Source organism: Narcine bancroftii, chromosome 4 (assembly GCF_036971445.1).
Source record: "Narcine bancroftii isolate sNarBan1 chromosome 4, sNarBan1.hap1, whole genome shotgun sequence".
In the NCBI taxonomy this organism is placed as follows: Eukaryota; Metazoa; Chordata; class Chondrichthyes; order Torpediniformes; family Narcinidae; genus Narcine; species Narcine bancroftii.
In genome coordinates, this window is record NC_091472.1 from 195,488,432 (window position 1) to 195,515,243 (window position 26,812).

General features: G+C 42.2%; 1 protein-coding gene and 1 long non-coding RNA gene across 3 annotated transcripts in view; both read right to left on the minus strand.

Moving 5' to 3' along the window:
- Positions 1–14,733, minus strand: part of tctn2 (tectonic family member 2) — a 97,048-nt gene extending 82,315 nt beyond the window's left edge. For both annotated transcript variants that reach the window (XR_011356313.1, XM_069933483.1), the window contains exons 1-4: positions 14,654–14,733; positions 5,985–6,095; positions 3,806–3,876; positions 935–1,145 (exon numbers count right to left, since the gene is read on the minus strand). Coding sequence is in view for 1 of the 2 variants with exons in the window: in XM_069933483.1 (XP_069789584.1) it covers positions 935–1,145; positions 3,806–3,876; positions 5,985–6,095; positions 14,654–14,720 (460 nt within the window). In the remaining variant the exon portion in view is untranslated. The remainder of the gene's footprint in view (positions 1–934; positions 1,146–3,805; positions 3,877–5,984; positions 6,096–14,653) is intronic.
- Positions 14,734–15,696: 963 nt separating this feature from the next.
- On the minus strand, positions 15,697–21,939 carry LOC138761412 (uncharacterized). The gene is made up of 2 exons (XR_011356314.1): positions 21,240–21,939; positions 15,697–18,225 (listed from the first exon to the last, which is right to left on the minus strand). It is a non-coding gene; the product is annotated as an uncharacterized lncRNA (long non-coding RNA).
- Between the last annotated feature and the right edge of the window lie 4,873 nt (positions 21,940–26,812).

Below are 26,812 nucleotides of genomic sequence, written 5' to 3' on the forward strand. Positions count from 1 at the left end.
GCATCAAGTCCGTTCTGACAAATCAAGCACCTATTTACATTAATCCACTTTATTCATCCCGTCACTCCTTTGAAGCCCCTTCAGATTCATCACTCACCTTTGCACTTGGGACAATTTATGGCAGCCAATTAACTTGGCATCACATTTTTGGGATGTGGGAGTAAACTGAGGCACCCAGTCATAGAAAGCATGTGCTAACTCATCACAAACAGCACTAAAGATTGGCATCAACCCCACATAACTTGAGTTGTGACACTCTCACCTATAGTTTCCTGGCTCAACCTGATTGTCCTTTGTAAATAAAGGCACAATATCATTAGCCTCCTTCAGTTCTCCAGCACCTCACCCATGCTTAAAAATGAGGCAAATATCTTAGCCTGCAATTTTTTTCCCTAGTTTCCAATAACATCTGAGTATACACTTGATCAGGCCCTGGGAATTTATTTATCTTTATGCTTTTTAAGACCTCTGGCACCTCTTCTTCTGTAACATGAACTCTCTTCAAGACATGACTATTTTTTATTCCGCGCCCCCCCCCCACCGCCCCCCACTCCCCCGTTGAGTTCCCTAGCCTCCAGATAAATATAGATGAGAAATACTCACCAATGTCCTGTGGCTCCACACTTCGGTGACTTTGTTGATCTGTAAGGGACCTAATCTTTCTCCTCTAACTTTTTTGCCTTTAATATACTTGTAGAATCTTTCGGATTCTCCTTGAGATAATCTACACCAATATTCTGCAATATTTGTTTATTTTGCAATACTTGTTGTGCTTGAGTATGGGTTGACTTGCCTGGAAAGCACTCAAAATAAAGCTTTTCACTGTATTGTGGTTCACATAACAATAGCAAACAATTCAATTCCTTTCATCAGTTCATGAAATTCAAAAGAAGATTATAGTGAATGAAATGGTCAACACTGTCTGTGGACTCACCATTTATTGGCCCTTGGAAGGTGGAGTTCACATATATCATCACTTGAACAAGTAGTGTCGCTGAAACTTCGCCATTTAGGCAGGCAGTCACACGGAGCGTTTCCAGAACACACAGAGGCTCTGAACAACAGCTGACTTCACTTGATAAATTTTCACAAAGTACCAGTGGTCGGTTCAGTGTCAACAACAGATTCAGAGTTAACAGGTCAAACTGCAACAAAATTCATAAGAACTGACAATACATTTGGTGGATACAAGAGACACAGTATATTTCACAGATCACTCGTAGTCTGGCCAGACTTAGCTTACAATAAGGACGGTTCAGGATAAGGATGGCAAGGAAGGAGACCTTGGATGGCAAGGAAGGACACCTTGGATGGCAAGGAAGGACAGCTTGGATGGCAAGGAAGGACACCTTGGATGGCAAGGAAGGACACCTTGGATGGCAAGGAAGGAGACCTTGGATGGCAAGAAAGGTTGTGAATATAGCAAGAGGAATCATATGAAAGGTTCAGGCAGATATCAGACAAAGCCCTGACAGATAAAAAGATTGAAGGAAAGAGATTAAGGAGGGCATTAAGAAGGCGAAAAGGAGCCAATGTATTTTATATTTGCATTGAAAACAAGAGGATGGAGAAGGAGAGGATAGGGCAACCCAAAGACAAAGGAGGGAATTTATGCTTGGAGACAGAGGGGGTGAATACTAAAGGAGAAAATCAGAGAGCATGTTTTTTTTAAATGTAGAAATTCATCACGATTACAGATCCTTCTGGCCACAAGCCTGTGCTACCCAATTACACCCATATGAGGAATTAATCTACTAGCCCATATGTCTTTTGAATGTAGGAAGAAACCGAAGCATCCGGAGGAAATCCACATAGAGAATATAAAAACTCCTCACAGCAGTAGATTCAAACCCAGGTAGTAGGTGCTATTAAAGTGTTGCACTAACTGTGCCACCCTGATGTGGAGAATTTTCATGCATTTGGACTTTTCATGATCAAGAAAGGTGCTGGATCTTTTGAGGAGCATTGAGGACCTGATGGGATACATCCCCAGTTCGCAAAAGAGGCAAATGAAGAGATTGCTGGGACTCTGCAACCTCATGAGAAACAGGAGAGGACCCAGTGGACCAGTGATAGCCAATGTTGTACACAAGGAGGGAAAGTAGGACAAACCAGGAAACTGTAGGTAGTCAGTCTCATCAGCAGTTGGGAATCTACTGGAAAGGATACTTGGGGATGGATGTGCACATTTGCAAAGTCATAGTCAGATTAGAGATAAGTCCAAACAATTTCATTACGTTTTTTTGAGAAGGTGACAAATAATTGATGAGGGTAAGGCAATGGATGTGGTATACATGAACTTTAGAAAGGCATTTGACAAGGTGTCACACGGAAGGCTGGTTGAGAAGGTGCATGGGATCAACAGCGAGATGATAGTTTAGATAAAGAAATTGGCTGGCCTACGGAAGACAGATGGCAGTGGTGGAAAGCTGTTATTTGGGTTGGAGGTCTATGACCACTGGTGTTCTGCAGGGATCGGTGTTGGAGGTCTGTTGCTTGTGATGAACACAAGTGACTGACTCAGGTGACACAGCAGGTGAGTGGGTTGGTAAGTTTGCAGATGATACAAAGATTGGTGGAATTGTGTATATAGACTAGTTATAGAAATAACCAGAGACATGGTAGATGGAGCTTAATAATGACAAGTGTGAGTTGTTGCACTTTGGAAGGTCAAATGTAAGGGTAATATATTAATGGTATGGTTCTAAAATGTATTGATGTGTAAGATTTTGGGGTCCAGATCCATAGCTCATTAAAAATGGTCACACATGAGATTGAGTGGTAAAGAAGGTGTATGGTATACTTGACTTCATTGGGAAGGGCACCAAGTATAAAACTAAGCAAGTTATACAAACATAGAACACTACTGCATAGAAACCATGCCTTTGAGCCATCTAGTCCATGCGGAAATATTTATTATATCTAGTCCCATCGAGCGGCATCCTGGCCATATCCCACCACTCCCTATACCTATCCAATCTTCTCTTAAATGTTGAAATCAAACCTGCATTCACCACCTCTGCTGGCAGCTAATTCCATACTCTCAACACCCTCTGAGTGCACCCTCATGTTGCAGCTACACAAAACTTTAGTTGGTGTGCACTTGGGAATACTATGTGCAGTTCTGGTCAACTTACTCTAGGAAAGATGTGGAAGCTATGGAAAGGGCACAGAAGAGATTTACCAGGATGTTGCCTGAAATAGGGGGTATGATTTATGGGAAGAAGTTGGACCGAAAGTGTTTTTTTTTAATTCTCTCTAGAGCATCAGAGACTGAGAGGAGACCTGATAAAAGTTGATAAAGTTATGAGAGGCATTGATAGGATAGTCAAAAAAAATTTTCCCCCCAGAGCAAAAATGTAACACACCAGAAAATAGTGAAGGGAAGAAAGTTTAAAGGAGAATTGTGGGGCAAGTTTTTTTTTAGTGCACATAGAGTGGTGGATGCCTGGAACAGGCTCCCAGGTATAGAGGTGGAAGAAGTTACTACAACAACATTTATGAGGCTTCCAGATAGAATTTACATGAAACAGAGGGATAAGTACCATGTGCACACAGCAGAGTATTTGTTTAATTGGACATCACGTCCAAAGAAGACATTATGGGCAAAGAGGTCGGTTGTTAGGATGTTCTGCCACCATTTTTAAAAAATCTTTGCTGATAAAACCAATCATACTGCAGTTTAACAAACTGTCAGAACACTGACCTGAACCATTTCATACTACCACACTGCAGCAATCTAATTGAAGAAAGCTTTAGAACAAAAGTCCAAAGAAAGAAACAATAATGTTTTTAAAATGCAAACCTCATCAACAAAACTTGTCAATGTCCAATGATCAGTGGCATTTCTCTTCACACAATTGGACTGCAACAAATCTAAGAAAAGAAATCAAACTTAACAAAATTATGTTATCTTGTTTCAAAACAAGAAGTCCTTATCTGTTCTCAAAATCAGCCATTCTCTAAAGCAGCACGGTTAGCGTAGCAGATAGCGCAACACCATCACGGTGCCAGCGATCGGGACCAGAGTTCAAATCCCGTGCTGTCTGTAACGAGTTTGTAACTTTTATTGATGTCTGCACAGATTCTCCCCGGGGCTCCGGCTTCTTCCCACCCTTCAAAACATACTAGGGATAGCAGGCCAATTGGGGAGCAGCATGGGTTCGTGGGCTGAAAGGGCCTGTATGTCTAAATTTAAATTTAAAAAGGGGCCATAGCTCATTTAAGCGAGGGGCATGGGAGAAGCAAGAGCACAGATTGAAAACAAAATATTTTCTGATTTATATATAGTCAGTAGGAAAGAAGAATGGAAAAAAACAACTAAACTGGCTTCACAGGGAAGGGGGCATAGTCCTAAGGGACTAGAGCCAAAAACAGGTTGAGAATGGCTGATCTAAATCACCAGTGAACAAGTTGTAAAAACTGGTCTCAGTTGATAAATGGAAAAAAAGCAAGACAGTTGCTTCAATACCACAACATACAACACTGTGAATATTTATCTGTCCTTTGATATCACTGAACAACGAAAATTTTTGCTTCTTGAACACTTTTGGGTATATTTTATGGATTTTGGGCTGCTGGTCACAAAAATCACCTAAAATTTTCCTGTAACAAACCATTATTGAGATTTCCTGTTATATTTTAAGTCTACTTCAACCATACAAAAATATGAAGTATAACATGCCATTGAAAATTAATTTTCTGCATTTGCACTTGGACTTCTTCCCTGCTGATCTTGGTTCAGTCAGTGATCAACACGGTGAAAGGTTTCACCGGGACATTGCAACTATGGAAAAATGGTAGCAGGGCAACTGGAATTCATCAATGCTGGCTGACTATTATTGGACCCTGACATGAGAGGCACCAGTTGCTGAGTACAATCAGTGGCAAAACATTTTAGGTCAGTTGAACTAATGCAATATGTTACCATCATTATCTGATTAAATATGCTAAATTCAATAAAAGTTCATTTAATGTTTCTCCAACATTCTACGTGAAAACAGCAAATCTGAAATTATATTTATGTTCCTCTTGTGGTCTCTCATAATCCACATTTTTTTTCAGGAAACAAACCTTTTGAAAAAAATCGTTGTCCAGTGTTATCTGTGCAACGGCACTCACCTCCTTCTACGAAACACCCTGTGTTTAAACAGTATTTGTTGTCCAGAGTATTTAATTTCTTTTTCTATATTGTATTTAAATTTAAATTTTTACTATTTTAGTTTGGGTATCTTAAGTACCCGTGTGGCTGCAGCACGGAAGAAAGTTGGTTCATCTGTACATTGTGCTTGGGTAACAGTTAGTGCCGCAGCACCAACAACCCGGGTTTGAATCCGGCGCTGGAGGAAGGAGTTTGTATGTTCTCCCTGAGTCTGCGTAGGTTTTCCCTGGGTGCTCCAGTTTCCTCCCACCCTCCAAAACAGACAAGATTGTGGTTAATTTGGGTGTAATTGAGCGGCAGGGGTTTAAATGGCCAGGATTGGTTTCTACCGTGCTGTAAATATTTTGTATTTTTTCTGTCATGTCTATGACAATAAAAACACATTGAATAAAAATTCTTCAACTTTTTTTCTGGCAAAACCAAACATTTCACATAAACAGATGCATGTTATGTATGCTTCTGGAATTGCCATTTATGAAGATACAGAAATAAATTAACAAACCCTCCAAGACACTACGAGTTAAGCAGGCACAGGATTGGTCAGTACTTGGAGGGGAGAAGGAACACCAAGTGCTGCCAGTTCTGGTGAGGGCCAAAAAACAGAGTAATGAAAAGCAACAGGAAGCTCAGGGTTGCCCGTGCAGACTAAACAGAGATGTTCTCCACAAAGTTCGGCCCTCAATGGGCACCTAAACCAACAACTTTCGAACTCAAAAGGTAAGTGTCCTTCTGATCAACCCCCAACTAAAACTAATTGCAGCTTCAATTCACTTGAGTCACTAGTGAAGCCAATGCACCTTGTAAAAGAAAAAGAGAGACATACCATCAGTAGCCGTAACAGTTTCCACACCAAGCTTAACCGAAGAGGCATTTTCACCCACCAAGAAAAAATGTGTTTCAGGACCTGAAGCAATCAGGAAAGATGGCTGGAACTCTAAATTGACAGTGAAATAGATATTCTATTAGATATTAGGTGGTTAAGAATCATGGAATATTACAGCTCAAAATGAGATCATTCAGTCCATCATACTTAAAAAGAACTCACCTTTTAGTCCCAAGGTTCAGCAAACACAAGAACCTGGTGCCATGTATGGATGACTTACTCCCAAAAAAACAGAAATTATGTGAAAAATGAGAAGGGGGTTAAAAAAAAAATACCTCAAGCATCTGAGAGTCTCAAAAGGATCTGTGAGACCGACAGAATGAAGGAACCAATTTGGACACAAAAAAAACTTTCACAATGGGAAAAATAAGCAGTGTGAATCCATTTGAATTAAAATCTCAGATAGGAACAGAACACAATCAAAAAAGGTTAATGTAATTCATATCATCAGAATCATACAGCATGAAACAGGATCTTCAGCCCAATTTTCCAAGTCAACCAAGCTGGCATTCTGGAATAGGCACATTCAACACATCGTGGCGAACGCATCATTTCCAAAACATTGACTGTTCTCCCATTCACAACCTGCTGAGTTCCTCCAACAGATTATTGCTCTAGATTTCAGCATTTGCAGTAGGATCCTGTGATTCTGCTCACAATACTAACCTTTATAAGAGAGGATGGAGAGTAGGGGGACCAAAGTGATACCAGTTGGGACTTGTATGGATGAGAACAAGTTCCACTAAGCAAAGGAGGGAACTGATCAGATCTGTGTTCCAGAAAGAAATAGTGGGCCCTGAGACCTTCCTGGTGGGGAACATATATTGTCAGGGACTCCATATCTAAAGATAAGATGAAGCAGTTGGGGATGTGGAATCAAATGTTTTCAAGAAGATAGCGAGCATGCAAGGCAGGAAGGGACTGGATAAGAGAAATCTATATAAGAAGAAATGAAACAATGGGGTAAACAAGAAAATCGGCTGATTCTGGAGTCTGATGCAGTACAAAAAATGTGCTGGAGAAACTTAGCCAGTCACACACCATCCCTAGAAAGAAAAAGGCAATCAACACTTCAGACCTGAACCCCTCATCAGGAGTACCAAAAATCAGGTGGATGCCGAAATAAAAAGGTTGGGGGAGGGGGGTGAAGCAGGGGGAAGGAACACAGGATAACAGGGGGATACAGGTAGAAGTGATAGAGGAGAAGGCAGAGGGCTCAAGATAGCATTCTGATGGAAGGAGGAGGGGAACTGGAGGAAGGAAGAGAGAGAGAGAGAGAGAGAGAGAGAGAGAGAGAGAGAGTGAGAAAAATCAAAGAGGGGGTTGACAAAAATCAAAGGTCAATAATGCCATCTGGCTGGAGATTACCAAGACTGAACACAAGGCATTGTTCCTCCAATTTGCAAGTGGTCTCATCTTGGCAGAAAACAAGGCCATGGACAGATACATCAGTGTGGAATTGGAAGTGGTTGAACACTGGGATGTCCTTGCTGTTGCAGCAGACAGAGTGAAGGTGCTCAACAAAATCATCTCCCAGTTTGCACCCAGTCTCTCTGATATAGAGGAAACCACTTGCAGTAAATGACCCCTAGAGATTCGCAGGTGAAGTGTTGCTTACTTGGAGAACTGTTTGGGGCCTCAAATAGTGACGGAGAGGGGTGTCAGTGCAAGTGCAGCACGTCATGCAGTCACAAGGGTAGATACCAAGGGGCAATTGGTGGAAAGGCATAAGTAGACAAGGGAGGGAGTGATCCCTACAGAAAGCAGAGAGGGTGGGGAGGGAAGGAGGTGTCTGGGGGTAGAATTCCATTGTCGGGGTAGAAACTCATGAGAATATGTTGGATGAGGAGGCCAGTAGTAAAGGACAAGGGGAACCAAGTCCTTAAATTTGTTTAAATTTAAAGGTACAGCATGGTGACAGGCCCTTCTGGCCAACATGTCAGTACTGCCCAAATATCCCAATTAACCTGCAAATAACAAATGTATTGAAGGGTGGAAGGAAACCGGAGCACCTGGAGGAAACCCACGCAGACAGTTCCTCATTGAAACCCACATTGCTGAAGCTGTAACTACTACACTAACCATTTCACCTGATGTGCCTGAGGCAGGGCAGGTACAAGAAATAGACGAAAGAGTTGCAGGTGAGGACTAAGTTAATTGCAGCAGAGGGGTCTCATGTTTTCTGAAGGAGACATCTTTGATGTCCTAGGAGCAGATGCAACAGAGACAGAAAATTGAGAGAAAGGAATAGAATCTTGGCCTACCAGAGCAGTCTGATTGTTAAATCTAGAGCAGGAGGGGGGCGTGGCAAGATGGCGTAGAAGGAAGACATGTATTCCACCTTTCCCCAGCTGGATTACTAAATACTCGGTTTTTAAAAAGCATAAAAGTGGTTAAAAATAATATTTATAGTTGTTTAAATAACAGTGATTTGTGATGGCATCTAATGCGAAAAGATGTAAACCTCAACTTCAGAAAAAAATCCCATACAAAAGTGCGGAAGAATTGAGGTCTACCAGCCTTAGCTGAATCCACGGAATCGTCGTTGGAAGTCTCCAAGCCTCAAAAGACTCCAGCCCTTTCGAGTTTGACCTCGGCGCCAATCCTGCCTCCGCAAGATGGCGCCGACACTTTGGTGAGCTCGGCCGTTGCCGACCCGCATTCACATGAAGTCGTGCACGCGGGCGGCACAGCCAACAAGGGGACCCATGAACCCGTGACCTCGCTGGGCGGCTCGGGGGCGCGCAGTATGGCATCAGAGGACGTTCCTGCGCGTCTGGTGGCTTTGCCTGGCTTATCCCGGGTCTGAGAATTGCTGGATAAAGTATGGGCTGTGGGGTAGCCTGAACACCGACATCCTGAAGAGGTCGGGGTGCCGGCGTCAGGTGTCCAGACCTGCAGCCGTTCAGCTAAAGAATCTATGATGAATGAGGAAGAGGAGGAACTTACCTTACTGGAATTTGTCCAGGAGGAGGAGCCTGTAGTTAAAGGAGGCAGACCTCAAAAAGTGGAGGTGGAATCTGGAATGGATTCAGTGTTCACTGTTTTGGAAGGGATTGCTTGTCAAATGCACAGAATGTCAAAACAAATATCAACACAGGTGAACCAAGGATTTATGGAGATGAAAATAAAAATGAATACCCTGTGTGATGAAATGTCAACTATGAAACAGGAAATGACTGTAGTTAAGAGTGATATTAATAGATGTATAAAATCAGTTGACACCGCAAGATAATTTTAAGAAAATTGAAACAATCTTTTCTGAGTGTCAAAAACAGGTGGAACGTTATAGAGAGAAAATAGAAAAAGTGGAAGGTTCTTTTGTAGATTGGGGAATTCAAAAAAGAGATTTATTGAAGAAGATAGATTCGTTGGAAAATCAAAGTCGAAGAAATAATGTGAAAATAGTTGGTCTTCCAGAGGACATTGAAGGTTCTGTTCCTATAACATTTTTTAAGCATTGGATCCCAGAAGTGCTGGGTAAAGAGTTTTTTTCCTGAAGGCTTGGAAATGGATCGGGCTCATGGAGCTCTGAGAAGAAAACCACTTCCAGGACAAACACCGAGAGCAGTCTTGGTTCGTTGTTTAAAATACCAAGATAGAGAAATGATTCTACATATGGCAGTAAAGAAAGCACGGCAGAATCAGTCTCCATTAATGGTTCAAAATAACAGAGTGTTTTTTTATGTCAATTTGAACCAAAAGATTATTAGAAGACGATGAGAATTTAATACGGCCAAAGATGTTTTGTGGCGAAAAGGCTGCAAGTTTGCTTTTCGTTATCCTGGAATTTTGAAGTTTTTTTATGGAAACTTTCAATCCCATTTCTTTGAGAATGATCATAATGCTTTGGTTTTTGCTAATTCTTTGCCGGAACTGCAAAGAAATAGGCGTTCTCCTCCGTTGTCTCCTAAGAGGAGGGTAAATGGAAATGGAATTGGACATGGGTATGGAAAGAATGGAAAGAAAGTCTTCTTGATGTTGAAGATCCAGAGCAGTCGTTGGGCATGGAATCATTGGGCTGAATATATGGACTATGTTTTATTGTGTTTAATTAAATAATAAATATGTATCTGGCTGGGAGGGTTGGCTGACACTGAAAACTTTGACAGTCATCTGCCACTAGTGGGTTTACCACACCCAGATTTTTAGGGTATTACTACCTTTGGGTGGGGTTTTTTGTGTTTTTTTTTGGTTATTCTTCTTTTATTATTATTTTTTTTTAAAGAGTTTTTTTTTTAATTATAGAGGGGAGCATTATTTTATAGTGTGTAAATTAGCAGTTAAAAAGGATGTCTAAATTGAATTTTGCAACTTTTAATGTTCAGGGATTAAGAGAAAGAGAGCATTGGCTTATATAAAAAAAATGAAAATTGATATTGCTTTTTTACAAGAAACACATTTGACTGAAAAAGAACATTTGAAATTGAAAAGAGATTGGGTTGGTCATGTTTTTTCTTCTTTTAATTCTAAGGCAAGAGGAGTAGTGATTTTGATTCATAAAAATTTACCATTTGTATTGGAATCTTCAGAGTGGTAGGCTGGCAGAGTATTAAGAGTGAACTGTAAAATTTTTGCTGAATCTTGGACTTTGCTGAATCTTTATGCCCCTAATATAGATGATGAGCAGTTTATTTCAGAAGCTTTTTTACTGTTAGTTCAAGTTAATGAAAATGTCTTAGATGATGGTGATTTTAATTGCGTTCTGGACCCTTTATTGGACAGAAATTAAAAAAAAAGTATAAGGAAGTCAATGATGGCAATACAAATTAATGAGTTAATTAAATTTGGTGGATATTTGGAGAAAAGTTAATCCTATAGAGAAAGATTTCTCTTTTTATTCTTCACAACATGATTCGTTTTCTAGAACTGATTTATTTTTGGTATCAGCACATTTACAAGGTAGAGTATTACGAGCTGAATATAAAAGTAGAGTTATATCAGATCATTCATTATTACCTTTTTTTTGTGAAAGTTCGGAGGTAGAACATCTGTCATTTAGGTGGAGGTTTAATGCAATGTTATTGAAAAAACCAGAGTTTGCTATTTTTGTAAAAGAGCATATTTCTTTATTTTTGATCGAGAATGTTAATTCTGTGGATAGTCATTTTGTAATATGGGATGTTTTAAAGCTTATTTGAGGGGACAGATTATTAATTATTCTACAAAAGTTAAGAAACAATATATGGCAGAAAGTTTAGAGTTAGAAAATAAGATTGCTGAGTTAGAGAAAAATTTTCAGAAAGGTGTAACAGAAGATTAAAAAATGTTGATTAACGAGGTTGAAATTATGTTATAATACTTTACAAACTTACCAGTGTGAGCGCTTAATTAATCGATCTAAACAACATTATTATGAGCTGGGGGAAAGAGCTCATAAGGTATTTGCTTGGCAATTTAAAGCTGAACAGACATCTTGGATTATTAATGCTGTTAACAAGAATTCAAAAGTTACTTACAAACCTCAGGAAATTAATGACCAGTTTTATTCATTTTATTTGAAATTATATACTTCTGATGGGAAACAGGATAATGGTTCTATTGACTCTTACTTATCTAAATTAAAGTTACTGGTATTAGATGGAAATAATGTTCAGGAATTGGAATCTCCATTTACGGATTTTGAAATTAAGGACGCTATTCAGGAAATGCCTAATGGAAAGTCCCCAGGGGATGATGGATTCCTGTGGAATTTTAAAAACTTTTTTATGATGATTTTTCTAATGTATTTGGAGAAGTGTTGAATCAAGTTACTGAAGATCAGAAGTTACCAGAATCATGTTCAAGTGCTTTAATAACTGTCATTCCAAAAAAAGATAGAGATCCATTAAAAGTGTCTTCATATAGACCTATTTCTTTATTAAATGTAGATTATAAAATTATAGTGAAAGTATTAGCTAATAGACTTGCTAAATATTTACCCAAATTGGTATATATTGATCAAACAGGTTTTATTAAGAATAGAAATGCATCAGACAATATATTTTGATTAATTATTTTGGTCAACACATATCAAAAGCATTAGATGCAGAAAAAGCTTTTGATAGGGTTGAGTGGGATTTTTTATTCAAAGTGTTAGAGAAATTTAAATTTGGCCCTTTTTTTTATTGGTTGGGTTAAGGCTTTATATACGAACCCGGTTGCTAGGGTGGTGACAAATGGACAGATTTCTTCACCATTTAAATTGATTCATTCAACTCAACAGGGTTGCCCATTGTCACCAGCCTTATTTGCATTGGTTATTGAACCATTAGCTCAGGCTATTAGACAAAGTGAAGAAATTAGAGGGATGAGGGTTAAGAATGAAGAATATAAAATTAACTCATTTGCGGACTATGTATTGGTATACTTGACGGAACTGGAACGGTCGTTGATACAATTCCAAGAGTGTTTGTTGAAATTTGGAGAATTATCGGGATATAAAGTTAATTGAGATAAAAGTGAAACTTTACCAGTTGGAGTGGGAGATTATTCTGAATTTAAAACTATTACAAAATTAAGGTGGACAAATAAACTTAAATATTTAGGTGTGTTTATGGATACTAATTATCAATCATTATATCAATTAAATTATGTACCTATATTAAGACGGATTAAAGCAGATTTGATTAAGTGGAAAGATCTTCCATTAACTTTGATTGGTCGGGTTAATTGTATTAAAATGAATATTTTTTCTCGAATTCAATATTTATTTCAGTCAATACCTTGTTTACTTCCTCAGGGCTTTTTGCAAGATTTGAATAAAACAGTGCGAGAATTTTTATGGAAAGGTAAATTAGCTCGAGTGGCATTGCATGGAAGTATGCATTGGGCGGACAACAATTACCACATTTTCAAAACTATTATGAAGCGGCTCAGTTGAAATTTGTTAGTAGATTGATGGATTTAGATCAGCCTCCTAGCTGGGTTAAAGTGGAGATGGCATGTATTCCTAGGGTTGAGATACATGAATTTATATTTTGTTGGAATTTGATTTTGTTACAGCAATATGATATGCCGATATTGAAACATTTGTTAAAGATTTGGATTTTTAAAAAACAGGGTGTTAGGATCGAAAGATAAATTATCAATTTTAACTCCATTGTATAATAATCAGCTTATTCCTTTTTCAATGTTTAATAATCATTTAAAGATTTGGGACTTTAAAGGTATAAAGACAATACAAGATTGTTTTGTAGAGGGGCAATTTCTTTCTTTTAATCAATTGAGAGAAAGATTTGATATACCTGTAAATTCTTTGTTTGCGTTTTATCAGTTTAGAGCTTTGATAAAAGATAATTATGGGAGAAAGATGATTTTACCTATTTTATCGAGATTTGAAGCTTTGATTTCCTCTAAACCAAAAAAGGGTTATAATTCAGTTATGTATAATTTGTTACAAGATAGTATGGATAAGTCAGATTGGGAGAAATCTAAACTTAAATGGGAGAGTGACTTAGTATTTATTTTTCCCAATGATGATTGGACAAATATGTGTCAGGACAATGTAATTAAATTGATTAATGTAAGATATGGAATGGTTAATTATTATTTTTTACATCAATTATATTTGATCCCAGAAAAGCTAAAAAAAATATATGGACTTAGTAATTCGGATTTTTGTTTTAGATGTGGTTCACGTATTGGAACTTTTCCACATGCCGTTTGGACTTGTGTTAAAGTTCAATCATTTTGGCAAGAAATTAAAGTAGTTTTAGAAAAGTTATATAATTTTATATTACCATTAGATCCAACGATTTTTTTGTTGGGAAATTTGTATCCATTGAGGGGAAGGGGATTGGACAAAATTCAAATTGCTTTTGTACGTTTGCTGTTATCAGTAGCACGTAAATGTGTTGCTAGTACTTGGAAAGATGATACTGAGATGAATTTATCACATTGGCACAATGAATTGAAAGTATGTATTGTTATGGAAAAAATTACTTATAATTCACATGATAATTTTTCTTTTGTTAGTAAGTGGTCTGCATATTTTAAATATATGCATTCAGATATACTTTGAAATGTTACATACATTTATATATATATATATATATTTATATATATATTATTTTGCTCCCATTAAGGGAGTTGGCTGAAGGGGGTGGTGGGGTGGGTGTTAATGTAAAAAAATTTTTATTATTTCTATACTGTATGTTATGTTTTTTCTATCTTTTAAATAAAGTTTGAAAAAATCTAGAGCAGAAGAAAGATACAGGCTGTACAAGGTTGGGAACCATCAGTTTGGAGACAGTGGCAAGAAGATCATCTTCGACGATGGATTGGAGATATATCCAAATGAGTTAGTGGGCACCAGGTGGATAAGTAGATGTCTGTCACATAAAATAGAAACAGCAAGAACACCATGGCCTCCACGCCTTCAGAGGGAGTGCAACAGATAGTCACAGATAGAGGTTAATTCACACAGGGGTCAGTACCTGGCTGGAGTCGAGAAGGTTGAAGCTTTCACATTCTGGAAAGCAAATGGTCCCAGACAATTCCCCACACTCCTCCCTCAGGAGCTGGAACTAAAGCTGGTCCTGGTCCCCAGTTCTCAGTAGCTGACTCCGGTCTCCAGGCACTAACCCTGGACCCAGACCCCAAACCCCGGCCACTCACAAAGGACTCACCCACTCTGCCGACGACCCCAGTGAGCAGGAAGCCGCAGCAAACCTGCCTGAGCGCCCAGCCCAGCATGGGAGAGAGGCGAGCCGCCATCAACAAACACCCACCAACAACAAGCGGTGCCATTGGTCAAATGGCAAAGGCAACCAATGAGCACGCGCAATGATTCGCTGACCACGGCAACGACTGGGGTTGCCATGGGGCGCCCCCTGGCGGAATCGCTGGTGCGGCTCGTCAAGCTGTCGCGTCACTCAGCACGTCCCGCTCATTTCCAGGGCTGGGGAAGAGTGGGACTGGGGCAGACGAGGCTCCAGTGCAGCGAGGGTGTGAGGTTTCATCCCCTCCCTCTCCAGCTCCATCCTCCTTTACACTTTCTTTCAAGGTCGTTTATTTATCATCCATTGTATCTGTTTGCATCTCTTCCTCCTGGATTGCCCCCGCGCTTGCAGTCCGGGCCGCTGGAAGGAGAGCGTCTCGGAGCCGGGGAGCAGGATGAGGGCAGAAGGAGTCGGACCAGGATTCGGTTACGGATGGCGCTCCCTCCTCCCGGGGTGGATCTGTGGGTTCTTCAGGCAAAGGCAAGGAGAAGGCAACTCTGACTTCAGATCCCCGAACTCGGCTATGGGGCAAACAGCACATGTCAGTCTGGCAGCAGGGGCTGGCAGCTGTGAGAGTACGGGAAACAGTTCCCTTAGCGGTCTGCAGCAGCAAACTGGCTGGGCGAAGGATCCGTAAGGACAACGGCCAGCGAGTTCGGTCTTGGAACAGACCATTGCGGGGCAATCCCGCGTCACTCTGGCTGTCGAGCCTTGCACACCGCCAGGCCCAGAGGCCGGGGACCTAGATGGAGGTGTTTGTCCTGGGCAAGCACTCGCCTCCAAGTCCTTGCCCCGGCACGTTGGTGCCGAAAGCTCCATGGAAAATAGAACAAAAGTTCTGTGAGGACAGAAGAGCTACAAGGCACTGTGTTCATCTTCGTTTGCAAAGGGATGGGTTATGATAATGATCTATAAACACTGTCAGAAGTACAAATTCTCACACGAGTCTCTTTAAAGTTGGTGACACGACAAGCTTTATTTACAAGTCTGCAGAGTTGGACTCAACTGGCTTCTCGCCAAGTCAAGCCCCGATACATACAGTGCATTGATTTTTATACCTTTTTTGCTTGTCCTTCCCCTCCTCTTTAACACTGTTTTAATTGGTTAGTTTGTGCAAAATCATTCTAAGTACACTTGCATTTGTAATTATCATGTTAGTTACGTACACTACGAACTCTGCACACACTAAATTCTGTTTTTCACTTTTTTATCAATCTTTGGCTTCTACATGTCTCTTTGTGACCATGAAAGATCTCTGTTTGTTATAACATTGTCCAGCTGAACTTTTATGGTAAGCTCCCTGTCTATTCTGGCTTCCCCTTTTATGATTAATCATCACATTTTAACTTAAGCCCTTTTTAACCTAAATTCTCTATCTATAACAATCCACCCCTTTCTTTCTTTAAAATGTGTGTACTATTTCTGAATGGGGGCCTTAACCCAGGGAAGAGAACCATCTTCTGATAAATCATTTTCGTGCTGAAGTAAAATTCTAACTGGGTCTCCCAAGCCCCCTGGCTGCATGGTCTGCTGGACCATCGAAATCACTAGGCTGCGCAGACAGGGAATAAGACAGGGTAAAACAAGCAGGAGGAACAAAACACCCCCTATGACCCACAATAAGGTGCGCCACCAGGTTCCTCCAAACCATTTGTCCAACCAATTTAATTTTGCGAAAGGATGCCAGGTCTGGACTGGTACATGGGACAAAGTGCGAATATTATCAGCGATTTTGCTAACGGCTTGGCCATTATCATCAATCTTTAAGCAGCAGTTAGTCAAATTAAGCTTTCCACATAGACCCCCTTCTGTGGCCAGCAAGTAGTCCAGGGCCAGACGGTTCTGATAGATGGCAGAGCGCATCTGACCCTGCTGGGATGCAAGCAATTGCAGGGCTAGAGCCGTTTGGTTTGTAACAATCTCAAGGACCGCCTGCAAGCGAATAATGCGATTTAGCATATAAATAGGAGTACGGTAACCCCAGGATCCATCTTGGGCCCATGTAGCGGGACCATAATATTCAATTATTCGTTCCGGAGGCCAGTCATCTCCCCACTGTCCCAAATGCACCGTGCTAGAGCGGGGTCGACGGTCTAATGCATCAAAAACCTTCACTCCCAATCTATGACCGTGATCGTGGGGTAGGAGGAAAAATTGTGGGCGAATTATTCCCAGGAAACAAGTTCCACTCCACTGCAAGGGGAGGCGGGTATACGCTTTATCACCACACACCCAGAATAACCCATTTGGGGAGACTCCATATCCCCGTTCCCAAACCCTTTTAAGGGTGGGGTTTGATTGGTATGGTCCTGTGATGGTGGAGCTGCTACAATTCCAAAGCTGAAAACTGCCATTAAATAGGGGTAAGCAATCAGTCTTAAAAACAGTGGATAGGAACCAAGTCAGGGGTTGAGGAAACCAAGTGAAATTACCAGGCGAAATGCAGATCCATACAGCCTTGCAGGGACTTTTTCCTACCGGGTACTTGCCGGCTCGTGAGAGGCAATAAAAACCGGAGGGGACGTTGGAAAGAGACCAATTCTCCCTTGACCTTGTTCGGTTAGTGGTCCAAACCCGAGAGATCATGGTCCATGAGTCGAGGGACTCCCCCCACCAAGGCCATTGCTCAGACATCCGTGGACCTCCGCAGACCCAACAATTAGTTACATTAAAAGTTCCTGCAATTCTAGTTGCAAGATCAACAAAAAGGTTGTCTCCCCCAATTGCGTGGCCGAAACTTTCATGGCCATTTGGATGGACCCGAACCAAGTCCGGATGCCCCAAAGGGGCAGGCACTCCCGAGTGTGGAGTGGGACTCTCTACCGGAACAGTACGCTGGTGTATGCAGAACCAGAGTCCATCAGGGCATGGTGGGCCTGACTCACCCTCCCAGGGCCAACCGTTAAGAGGGAAAGGAGTACTATTAGGAATCTGTATATAATGACCCACACTACTTCCCTCATTCTCCGTACAAGGGGTATATGGATGTTGGGTGGTATTTTCTGCCCAGCATTTCTTAGGAACTGAGGTATGGGAAATGAAACTTCCCTCCTTTCTTTCCCAAGTGCGGTCCTGAAAAAGGACTACTGTGTCTCTGCACTTCTTACACTTCAGACCTGACAAAGACATAGGCAAACCAAGAAAAACCAAAGCATATAACAATAACATTGTCAATCAAGTCTTCCTGTGAAATCGCAAAGTAAGAGGTTTGTCTCCAGGAACACAAGTCCAATCAGAGTCCCTATCAGGGTCCTGAGGCGCCTCTACAGGTCCCTTAAATCTGGATGCGTGCGTCCACCCCTTCTCTCTTGTTCGTATTGCAGCCTCTGTAGTCAAGAGAACTTGGAATGGACCTTCCCACTGTGGCTGGAGTTTTTCAGTTTTCCAGGTTTTGATGAGAATCCAGTCTCCCAGTTCCACCTTGTGTAAAGAAAAGTCTAGAGGTGGTGTTTGTGCCAATAGTCCCCTCCTTCGTAAATCTGTAAGAGAGCGTGACAGTGCCTGTAAATAGTTCCTAACAAAAATATCCCCTTCCCCCAAGGTGGGACACCCCTCAACTGTACTCCAGAAGGGAAACCCAAACATCATCTCATAAGGGGACACCCCCACATCCCTGCGTGGGGCAGTACGAATTCTCAATAAGGCCAGGGGCAGACATTTTATCCAAGGCATTTTAGTCTCCACCATTAATTTTGTCAATTGCGTCTTTAGGGTTCCATCAGGCAGCTGGCTTGCGCCCAACTGAGCCATGTCCTTTTCTTCCTTAGCAGTGAAAATGGGAGCTTTTTTATACCTTGTCTTATTGGGATTAAGGTCAGCAAACGGACTTCCTGTTGCATGGCCGCCCTTTTGGCCTCTTCATCAGCCAGTCTGTTCCCAATTGCGGTCGGGGTATCTTCCCTCTGATGGCCTGGTATGTAGACCACTGCTATTTCCCGGGGTAATGTCAGGGCTTCCAAAGTCATAGTAATCTGATCGTGTGCCAATTCCTTTCCTCTTGATGTAATCAGACCGCGCTCCTTCCAGATCTTACCAAAGGTATGCACTACCCCGTATGCGTATTTGGAGTCAGTGTAAATTGTTTCAGTTTTCTCTGCCAGTACTCTGAGAGCTCTCTGCAAGGCATATAGTTTGCAGGACTGTGCCGACCAGCTTCCGGGTAGCCTTGCGGATTCTACCACTTCCCAAGCATCTCCTTCTATTATGGCATACCCGCTTCTCCTCATTCCATCAACACATCTGGCGGAGCCATCAATGTAGAATTCATATCCCTCTCCCAGGGGAGTATCGCCAAGGTCCTCTCGGGTCTTGGTCTGGAGATCCGTCAACTCGACACAGTCGTGCTCCACTTCTTCCCCTGTTTCACCGCCGTATGAAAACTGAGCTGGGTTGCAACTATTATTCTTAGCAAACTGTAGGTCTTCTCCGACCATTAAAATGGTCTCGTACTTTAATATGCGGGAATCAGTCAGCCATCGATGGGCGGTTTGTGCTAATAGAACACTCACAGAATGGGAGGTGTACACAGTCATCCTTCCTCCAAAAGTGAGTTTGCGTGCCTCCTCCACCAACAGAACAGCAGCCGCTACTCCCTGGATACACGTCGGCCATCCGCGAGACACTGGGTCCATCATTTTGGACAGGAAAGCCACTGGGTGTCGCTGACCGCCTTTTTCCTGCGTCAAAACTCCCACAGCTGTTCCTTGGTTATGAGTGACAAATTGCTGGAAGGGTTGTTTTAAAGAGGGCAGAGTGAGTACCGGGGCCCGCGTCAGGCGATGCTTCAAGTCCTCAAGCCATCCCTTCTCCTCCTGGGTCCATTTCAATGGATATTCATCTTCATTTGTCAGCTTTTCATACATAAACTTCACCAACGCTGAGTAAGGGTTTTGTTTCCTTTCCCCTCTGGACTCGGCATTTATCTGTCGGATAGTCTGTACCATAATCTTCGCTGCCCTCTTTTGACCTTCCTCTTCCCTCTGCACATATACTCTTTACGCCTTTTTTAACAGGTCACTCAAGGGTTTTTCATTCCAGTCCTCCTTTTCTAGTTTCTTCCTAATGTCCTGCCACGATTTGGACACAAATTCGATTTGAATAAGCTGTTCACCCATTGGTGTACTAGGGTCCACACCCGCATACTGTTGGACATTCTTTCTCACCCTCTCCAAGAAATCAGTAGGGGACTCATCTTTCCCCTGGTGGTTCCCAAATGCCTTGGCGAAATTGTGACCCTTTGGCACAGCCTCCCGTATTCCTTTAATCGTCCACTCTCTGTATTGTCTCATACTTGCCAATCCCTCGGGTGTTCGTTTGTCCCACCTGGGTTCATTCAGGGGATATTTTTGTTCATGGGGTCTGGGGTCCCCAGGTTGTTCACGTTCCCACATGAGGAGGGCAGCCTGTCGAATCATCTGCCTCTCCTGGGGTGAGAATAATGTTCCCATTATTGCGTGCATCTCTTCCCAGGTATATGTATTTGGTCTCAGGAACTGGTCGAACTGTTCGGCCAGTCCCATGGGATCTTCCAATAGACTTTTCATTTCCTTCTTAAATCCTCGCACCTCAGTACTGGTTAGGGGAACATTTACATATCCCGTTCCCCCTCCCGGTCCTCCCATAGGAACTTCCCTCAGGGGATTTAGGCTTACTGGAGCCTTCGATGGTCCTGGACCAGTCTGGGATCTGGTCCAGGGTCGGTTTACCGGTGGAAGTTTAGGGTCCGACTCCCTTAATTCATCCCTTCGTTCCCGGCCCCTTCCGGGACAATCAGATTCATCACCTTTCCCCAACAGCAGCGAGCTTCCCTCGGGCACAGTGGGCACCGGGGGAACATAAGGAGGGGGGAGGTTGTCCAAAGGTTCCCACTTCTTTTCTCCCGCTACCCTCAATTTAAAACATTTTGTTAAGGATCCTGGCCAGGGAACCCAACAAAATGCATACACCGACTCTTCTTGATTCACCTTTTGTCTCGAGTTTACATATATGTTTAATGCTTGTCTAACCCAATCCTCATCAGATCCAAATTTCGGCCACCAGACCGAGGAACCTTTGATAGGCTGTTTCGACCAAAGAATATTGAAGCATCTTTTTCTTGTCTTTGTCTCGATATCGTTTACTATCCCAATTTTCAAACATTCTCCCCAAAGGGCTGTCAAGGGGAACCCCCGGGAAAAGTCCTGATCTTTCTGACGAGCCCTTAGATTTTGATCCTCCCATTTTCCCGCCTAGATCCATTTATCGTTGCTGAGGACCCCCCCGTTCGGGACCCTACTCCCTTTCATCTTGAATGCCTCGTCGGAGGTACTATCCCTCCGCCGGTTCCCGCCGAGGTTTCCCTGGGGTCTATCCTAAGGTCCCACGACAGCGTCCTCACGCCACGACAAAGGCTCTACACCTGATTTATCGTTTTATATTTTTTTCCCCGTCATGACCGTTACCTGGGTGGTCTCGTCCGTCAATCCCCACACCACAATCGTAAGTCGTCACTTACCGGTGTCTTCCTGGGGATTGAACCATCACCCCTCTCCTTTTCGTCTTGTCGTGTCACCTTGTCCGGATACCACTCGCTCAAGCCACCCGAGGCGATGAGCAAGGGACTAGGAGCCGCTGAACTCAGCGGGGTGCACCACCTCCGATGTCCCCCTTTCTCGCCTCCTCCCACGGCTGGAGTGTAGATCCCGGACGATCCCCCAGTTGTCAGAAGTACAAATTCTCACACATGAGTCTCTTTAAAGTTGGTGACACGACAAGCTTTATTTACAAGTCTGCAGAGTTGGAATCAACTGGCTTCTCGCCAAGTCAAGCCCCGATACATACAGTGCATTGATTTTTATACCTTTTTTGCTTGTCCTTCCCCTCCTCTTTAACACTGTTTTAATTGGTTAGTTTGTGCAAAATCATTCTAAGTACACTTGCATTTGTAATTATCATGTTAGTTACGTACACTACGAACTCTGCACACACTAAATTCTGTTTTTCACTCTTTTATCAATCTTTGGCTCCTACATGTCTCTTTGTGACCATGAAAGATCTCTGTTTGTTATAACATTGTCCAGCTGAACTTTTATGGTAAGCTCCCTGTCTATTCTGGCTTCCCCTTTTATGATTAATCATCACATTTTAACTTAAGCCCTTTTTAACCTAAATTCTCTATCTATAACAATCACCATCCAAAAAAACAGCGTTCTCCAGTTCACAGTGCAAAATCAGAACAAACACATAAAGACAAATGATACACTCAGAACCTTATACATGTCTTTATTTTAAAAATAAATATTATTAACCAATAGTACTGTCACAGAGAGTTGTTTTTGCAATTCAACAGTCGTTTATCATTCTCATTACTCAGCCTGGTGGTTCTGGTTCTAATACTCCTGTATTCTTTCCCAATGGGAGTAGCTGGAAGATGCTGTATACGGGTGGTAGGGGTCCGCAATGATTTTGTGAGCTCTCTTTAAATAATGATGCTGATAAATCATCGATGAGGGGAGGAGATCCTCTCTGGGGCTCTTATGGTCGTGTGGATTGACCTCTGATCTGATGCTCTGCAGCAACCATACCTCACTGTGATGCAGCCAGCCAGGATGCTCTCGACAGAGCTCTTGTAGAAGGTTGGGGTGATGGTGACCGGTAGCCTTGCCCGCTTCAGTCTTCTCAGGAAGTGCAATTGCTGTTGCGCCTTCCCAGGTAAGGAGATGTGTGTCCAGGACAGGTCACTTTTTAAGTGGACTCTGAGAAACTTTGATCTCTTCACAACTGAACTATTAATGCATAGTGAAAGGAGGCCGTCCCTGGTCCTCCTGAAGTCCTGAAGCGCGAATAAAAGCTCTCACAACTGAAGGGAGAACACACACTTTTATTAGTTTATAACTCTGGGTAGGGTCTCACAGTAGTGTTCGGAAGGGTTCTGGGTTTAGGCAGGAAACCAGGGATTTTTGTGAGCAGATGGGGGCAATGCCAGCCATCAGCATAACACCCTACCAGTAAATCCCAGTTCACTGCAAGTTCACAATCATTTCCATTGTCTTGTCCACGTTCAGACTCAAAGTTGATTTTTGCAACATTTCACAAGATTTCCATCTCTTCTCTATAGTGCGACTTATTGTTGTTGATGATGAGTTTTTATGGTAAGTTCCTCTTTGTATTGGTAATTTCACCCATTTTCTCCTCTCAGTGAAAGGTTCCAACCCAAAATATTGACTGAATTCAGTGGACTCCAAACAGTTAGCTCTTTTGTTGTAATTTGCTTAATGTGACAGTTGAGCACGCCCTTTCCGTCCTATCAATGGTGCAGCACTCCCTTATTGCAACATTCCCTCAGTAGTGCCTTAAATGTTGACGACTACTTGTTTTCCATGGACGCTGCATGACCAGCTGAGTTTCTCCAGCACTTTTGTGTACTACCCTCAGTGGTGCTCCTGTGGTAGTGCAGAGTTTCACAGGATTGTCCAATGGATGGAGTGACATGCCCTCAGTTCCCTTTAACAGTTACCTCAGCTCTATCCCTCTGTATAATGCTCCCTCAGTGCTGCTCCTAGAGCAGTGCAGAACTTCCTTTGCACTGTTTCTTCCAAAGGTCCAGTGGACTGAAGGAAGAGAAGGTGTTGGCTGCTCGAGGAACCTTGGCTCTGGATTGATGAGCTGGCATTTGAGCTTCAGACTGTTACACTTCAGGATGGGGCAGAGTTACAGTGTTCCAGGAGCCAGACTCACTCAGTAGCAAGGGCCAGGAGGGTTTGACTGCAAACGATGTGGGTGATTGACAGAAGAAGAGGGTAGATCCGGATGTGCCTCAGCTCTTATGGGTATGAGGTTCTTGCTTGAGAGAATGCGTACACACTGGCCATGGCACCAGGCAAGAGAAAAGCAAAGTACAGTGGTTATAGGACGGTGTGGTTCTGGGACTGATACTGTTCTCAGTCACAGGGACAGAGAGGCCTGAAGCTTGTGGCAGTTTTACAGTCTTCTCCTCAGGGTTGAACTTGATGAGCAATTTGGAATAGGAAGGGAAGGATCCAGTTGTCATGGATCTCGGAACCACCAGCTCTGTGGTAAAACCACAGAAATGCTGGAGTAACTCAGCAGGTCTCGCAAAGTGCACAGGAGGTAAAGATATATCACTGACGTTTCGAGCCTGACCCTTCTTCAAGGTATGAGTAATGAAAAAGGCTACTGTATGACTGGCTTAGGTTCTCCAGCACTTTTGGGAATTGCCCTCTGTCATGCTCCTGTGTTAATGCAGAGTTCTGGGAATGAAATGATTAACATTATTTACCTTACAGCGAATAAAGGTGGATAAATCCCTTGCCGGGCTGGATATGATATTCCCTCAGACCTTGAGGGTAACCAGTGTAGAAAGTTCGGGGGCCTTGGTGTGGTGCAACCACTGTATGTATGTGCTGTATAGGCTGGCCTGCCTGCTGAACCTGTGACTCCTCCCTTCTAGATATCCCCATAAAGGCTGTTATGCCCAAACCCCTCCCTCAATATCTGCCTTGGAACCGGGCCAGAAACATGTGAGATGTGTCGATGTCTTAAGGTGATTAAAGCCTATTAATCACATCTCCCTGTCTAATGTGGTTGATCTTTAGCGCAACACCTGGCTGATTTTTTTGGAATATTTTATTTTAATTTTGTGGAAAAACAAGAATAAAGAATTAACCATTACAGATGCATTGAATAAAGTGAAAAACAGAATGACTGATAGAGGGTTGTCCATGTTTACAACTAACCCCATCACCCCCCCCCCCCTCCCCCCACTAATATGACCCCACGATAGAAAAAGGAAGGTAGAAAATAGAAAAAGAAAAAGGTGAACAAAGAAAAGGAACCACAAGAGAAAGGAGCTGTCGGGATCTGGAATCCAGTCCAGAAAGTCTCATTCTTTTTCTAACCTGGAATTCAAATACGGGAAAGAACAGGGACGTAAAAATCCAAAAATAGATTAAGTATCTTAAATATTCAACCCTGCATTATGCAAATATGGTGGCTGTTATTTTCAAAATGTCCTTAGCCATGGGTGAGATGGCAGAGAATTGGTCCCATTGTTTAAAAAAGGCTCCAAAAATAAACCAGGTAATTATTATAGGCTAGTGAGCCTGACATCAGAAGTAGGTAAATTAATAGAAGGAGTTCTAAGAGACAGGATATTTACGCACTCTGATACACGAACACACCGTACAGCCTCCAGCAGCACTCCAATATCGAACGCACTGCACAACCTCCAGCTGGCACTCCAATACACGAACACATCGCACATCCTCCAGCTGGCACTCACACATGTGCACAAGAACAAAGATGTCTGCGCCCAGCCAATCGACCCTGGAAAACCAACTGAATAAGGTAAGTAAACAAATTGCACATTTTGCCTCCTACACTTGCTTTACACCTATGACTGCATGGCTCACTACATAACATCACATACTACAGTAGTGGGTGGTATAAAAAGGGGCAATGAGTCAGCATATTGGAGGGAGATTGAAAACTTGGCAGAATGTTGCACCAACCACAATCTCACACTTAATTTCACCAAAACCAAGGAACTGATTGTCAACTTCAGGAAGGGAAACCAGTGGTGTATAACCCAGTGCATCAATAGGGGAAATCAGTGGTTGAGAGGGTTAGCAAATTTAAATTCCTGGGAGTCACTCTCTTAGAGGTCATTTCCAGGACCCAACGTACTCATGTCATGGTGAATAAGGCACATCAATGCCTCTACATCCTCAGGAGGTTTGTATGACATCAAAAACATTGGAAAACTTCCACAGAGGTGTGGTGGAAATGTGCTGACTGGCTGCATCATGGTCTGCAATTTGGGTACGAACAATTCTGAGTGGAAAGCTCCATAAAAAGTAATGGATACAGCCCAGTTCATCACAGGCAAAACCCTTCCCACCATCAAGAACATCTTCAGAGGAGGGGGAGTCACGTGATGGAGTAGTGGCCGGTCGGGGAACTCCAGCCCTCTCCAGAAAAGTTTTAAAAAAACACACAAAACACAAAGGAACAAACATAAAAATTAAAATAAAGTGAAAGTAAAGGTGGGAAGAAAATGACAGCGAAGAAAGAAAAGTTGAAAGCAATGGGAAGAAGAGAAGAAGAAAGGACGTCGGAAGAAGAAGGTGAAGGCCTTACCTGTCCAAGGAGGCCCACCGCGGAGAGAGAAGCCCGCTCCCTAAGGTCAGTTGAAGTCCTGAGCTCGGGATTACAAAAATGGCTCGCGGAGCCAAGTAAAAGTGCGCAACCGCGCATGACAAAAAAAACACTGACGGGAGGGGGGACCAGCTGAGGAGTCGATCTCCACAGCTGAGAATGACAGCTACAACACAACAACAGGAAGAGAACATAGAAAACAACGAGAACAAGAAAGAAGAGAGTAAAAAGAAAACAAGGAAACAACAGATGACCAACCCAGAGGAAGAAGAAGAAGAACATGGAGAAATGGAAGAAGAAGGGAAAGGCAAGACAATGGATATATTTTTTTTTAAAGAATATATGGAATCAGTAAAAGAATGGCAATCACAAGAATTTAGTGAAATAAAACGAAGAATTAAAAGTACAGAAGAAAAAATGAATAGATTAGAGATGGTCATGTCAAATATAGGAAAAAGAGTGGACAAGGTGGAAGAACGAGAAACAGCCGTAGAAATGGAAGTAGAGGACTTAAAAAAGAAATTAGAAGAATCTAATAAAAAAAGTTAAAGAGACACAAGACCTGTTAGATCAGAAGATAGATATAATGGAAAACTATAATAGAAGAAATAATATAAAGATAGTGGGCCTTAAGGAAGATGAAGAAGGAAAGAATATGAGAGAATTTATAAAAGATTGGATCCCCAGGGTCCTAGGAAGACCAGAATTACAGGAAGAAATGGAAATAGAAAGGGCACACAGAACATTAGCCCCGAAACCACAGCCACAACAAAAACCAAGATCCATTTTAGTAAAATTCTTAAGATAGACAAGAGAAAATATTTTGGAGAAAGCAATGAAGAAAATAAGAGAAGACAAAAAGCCACTGGAATACAAAGGTCAAAAAATTTTTCTCTATCCAGACATAAGTTT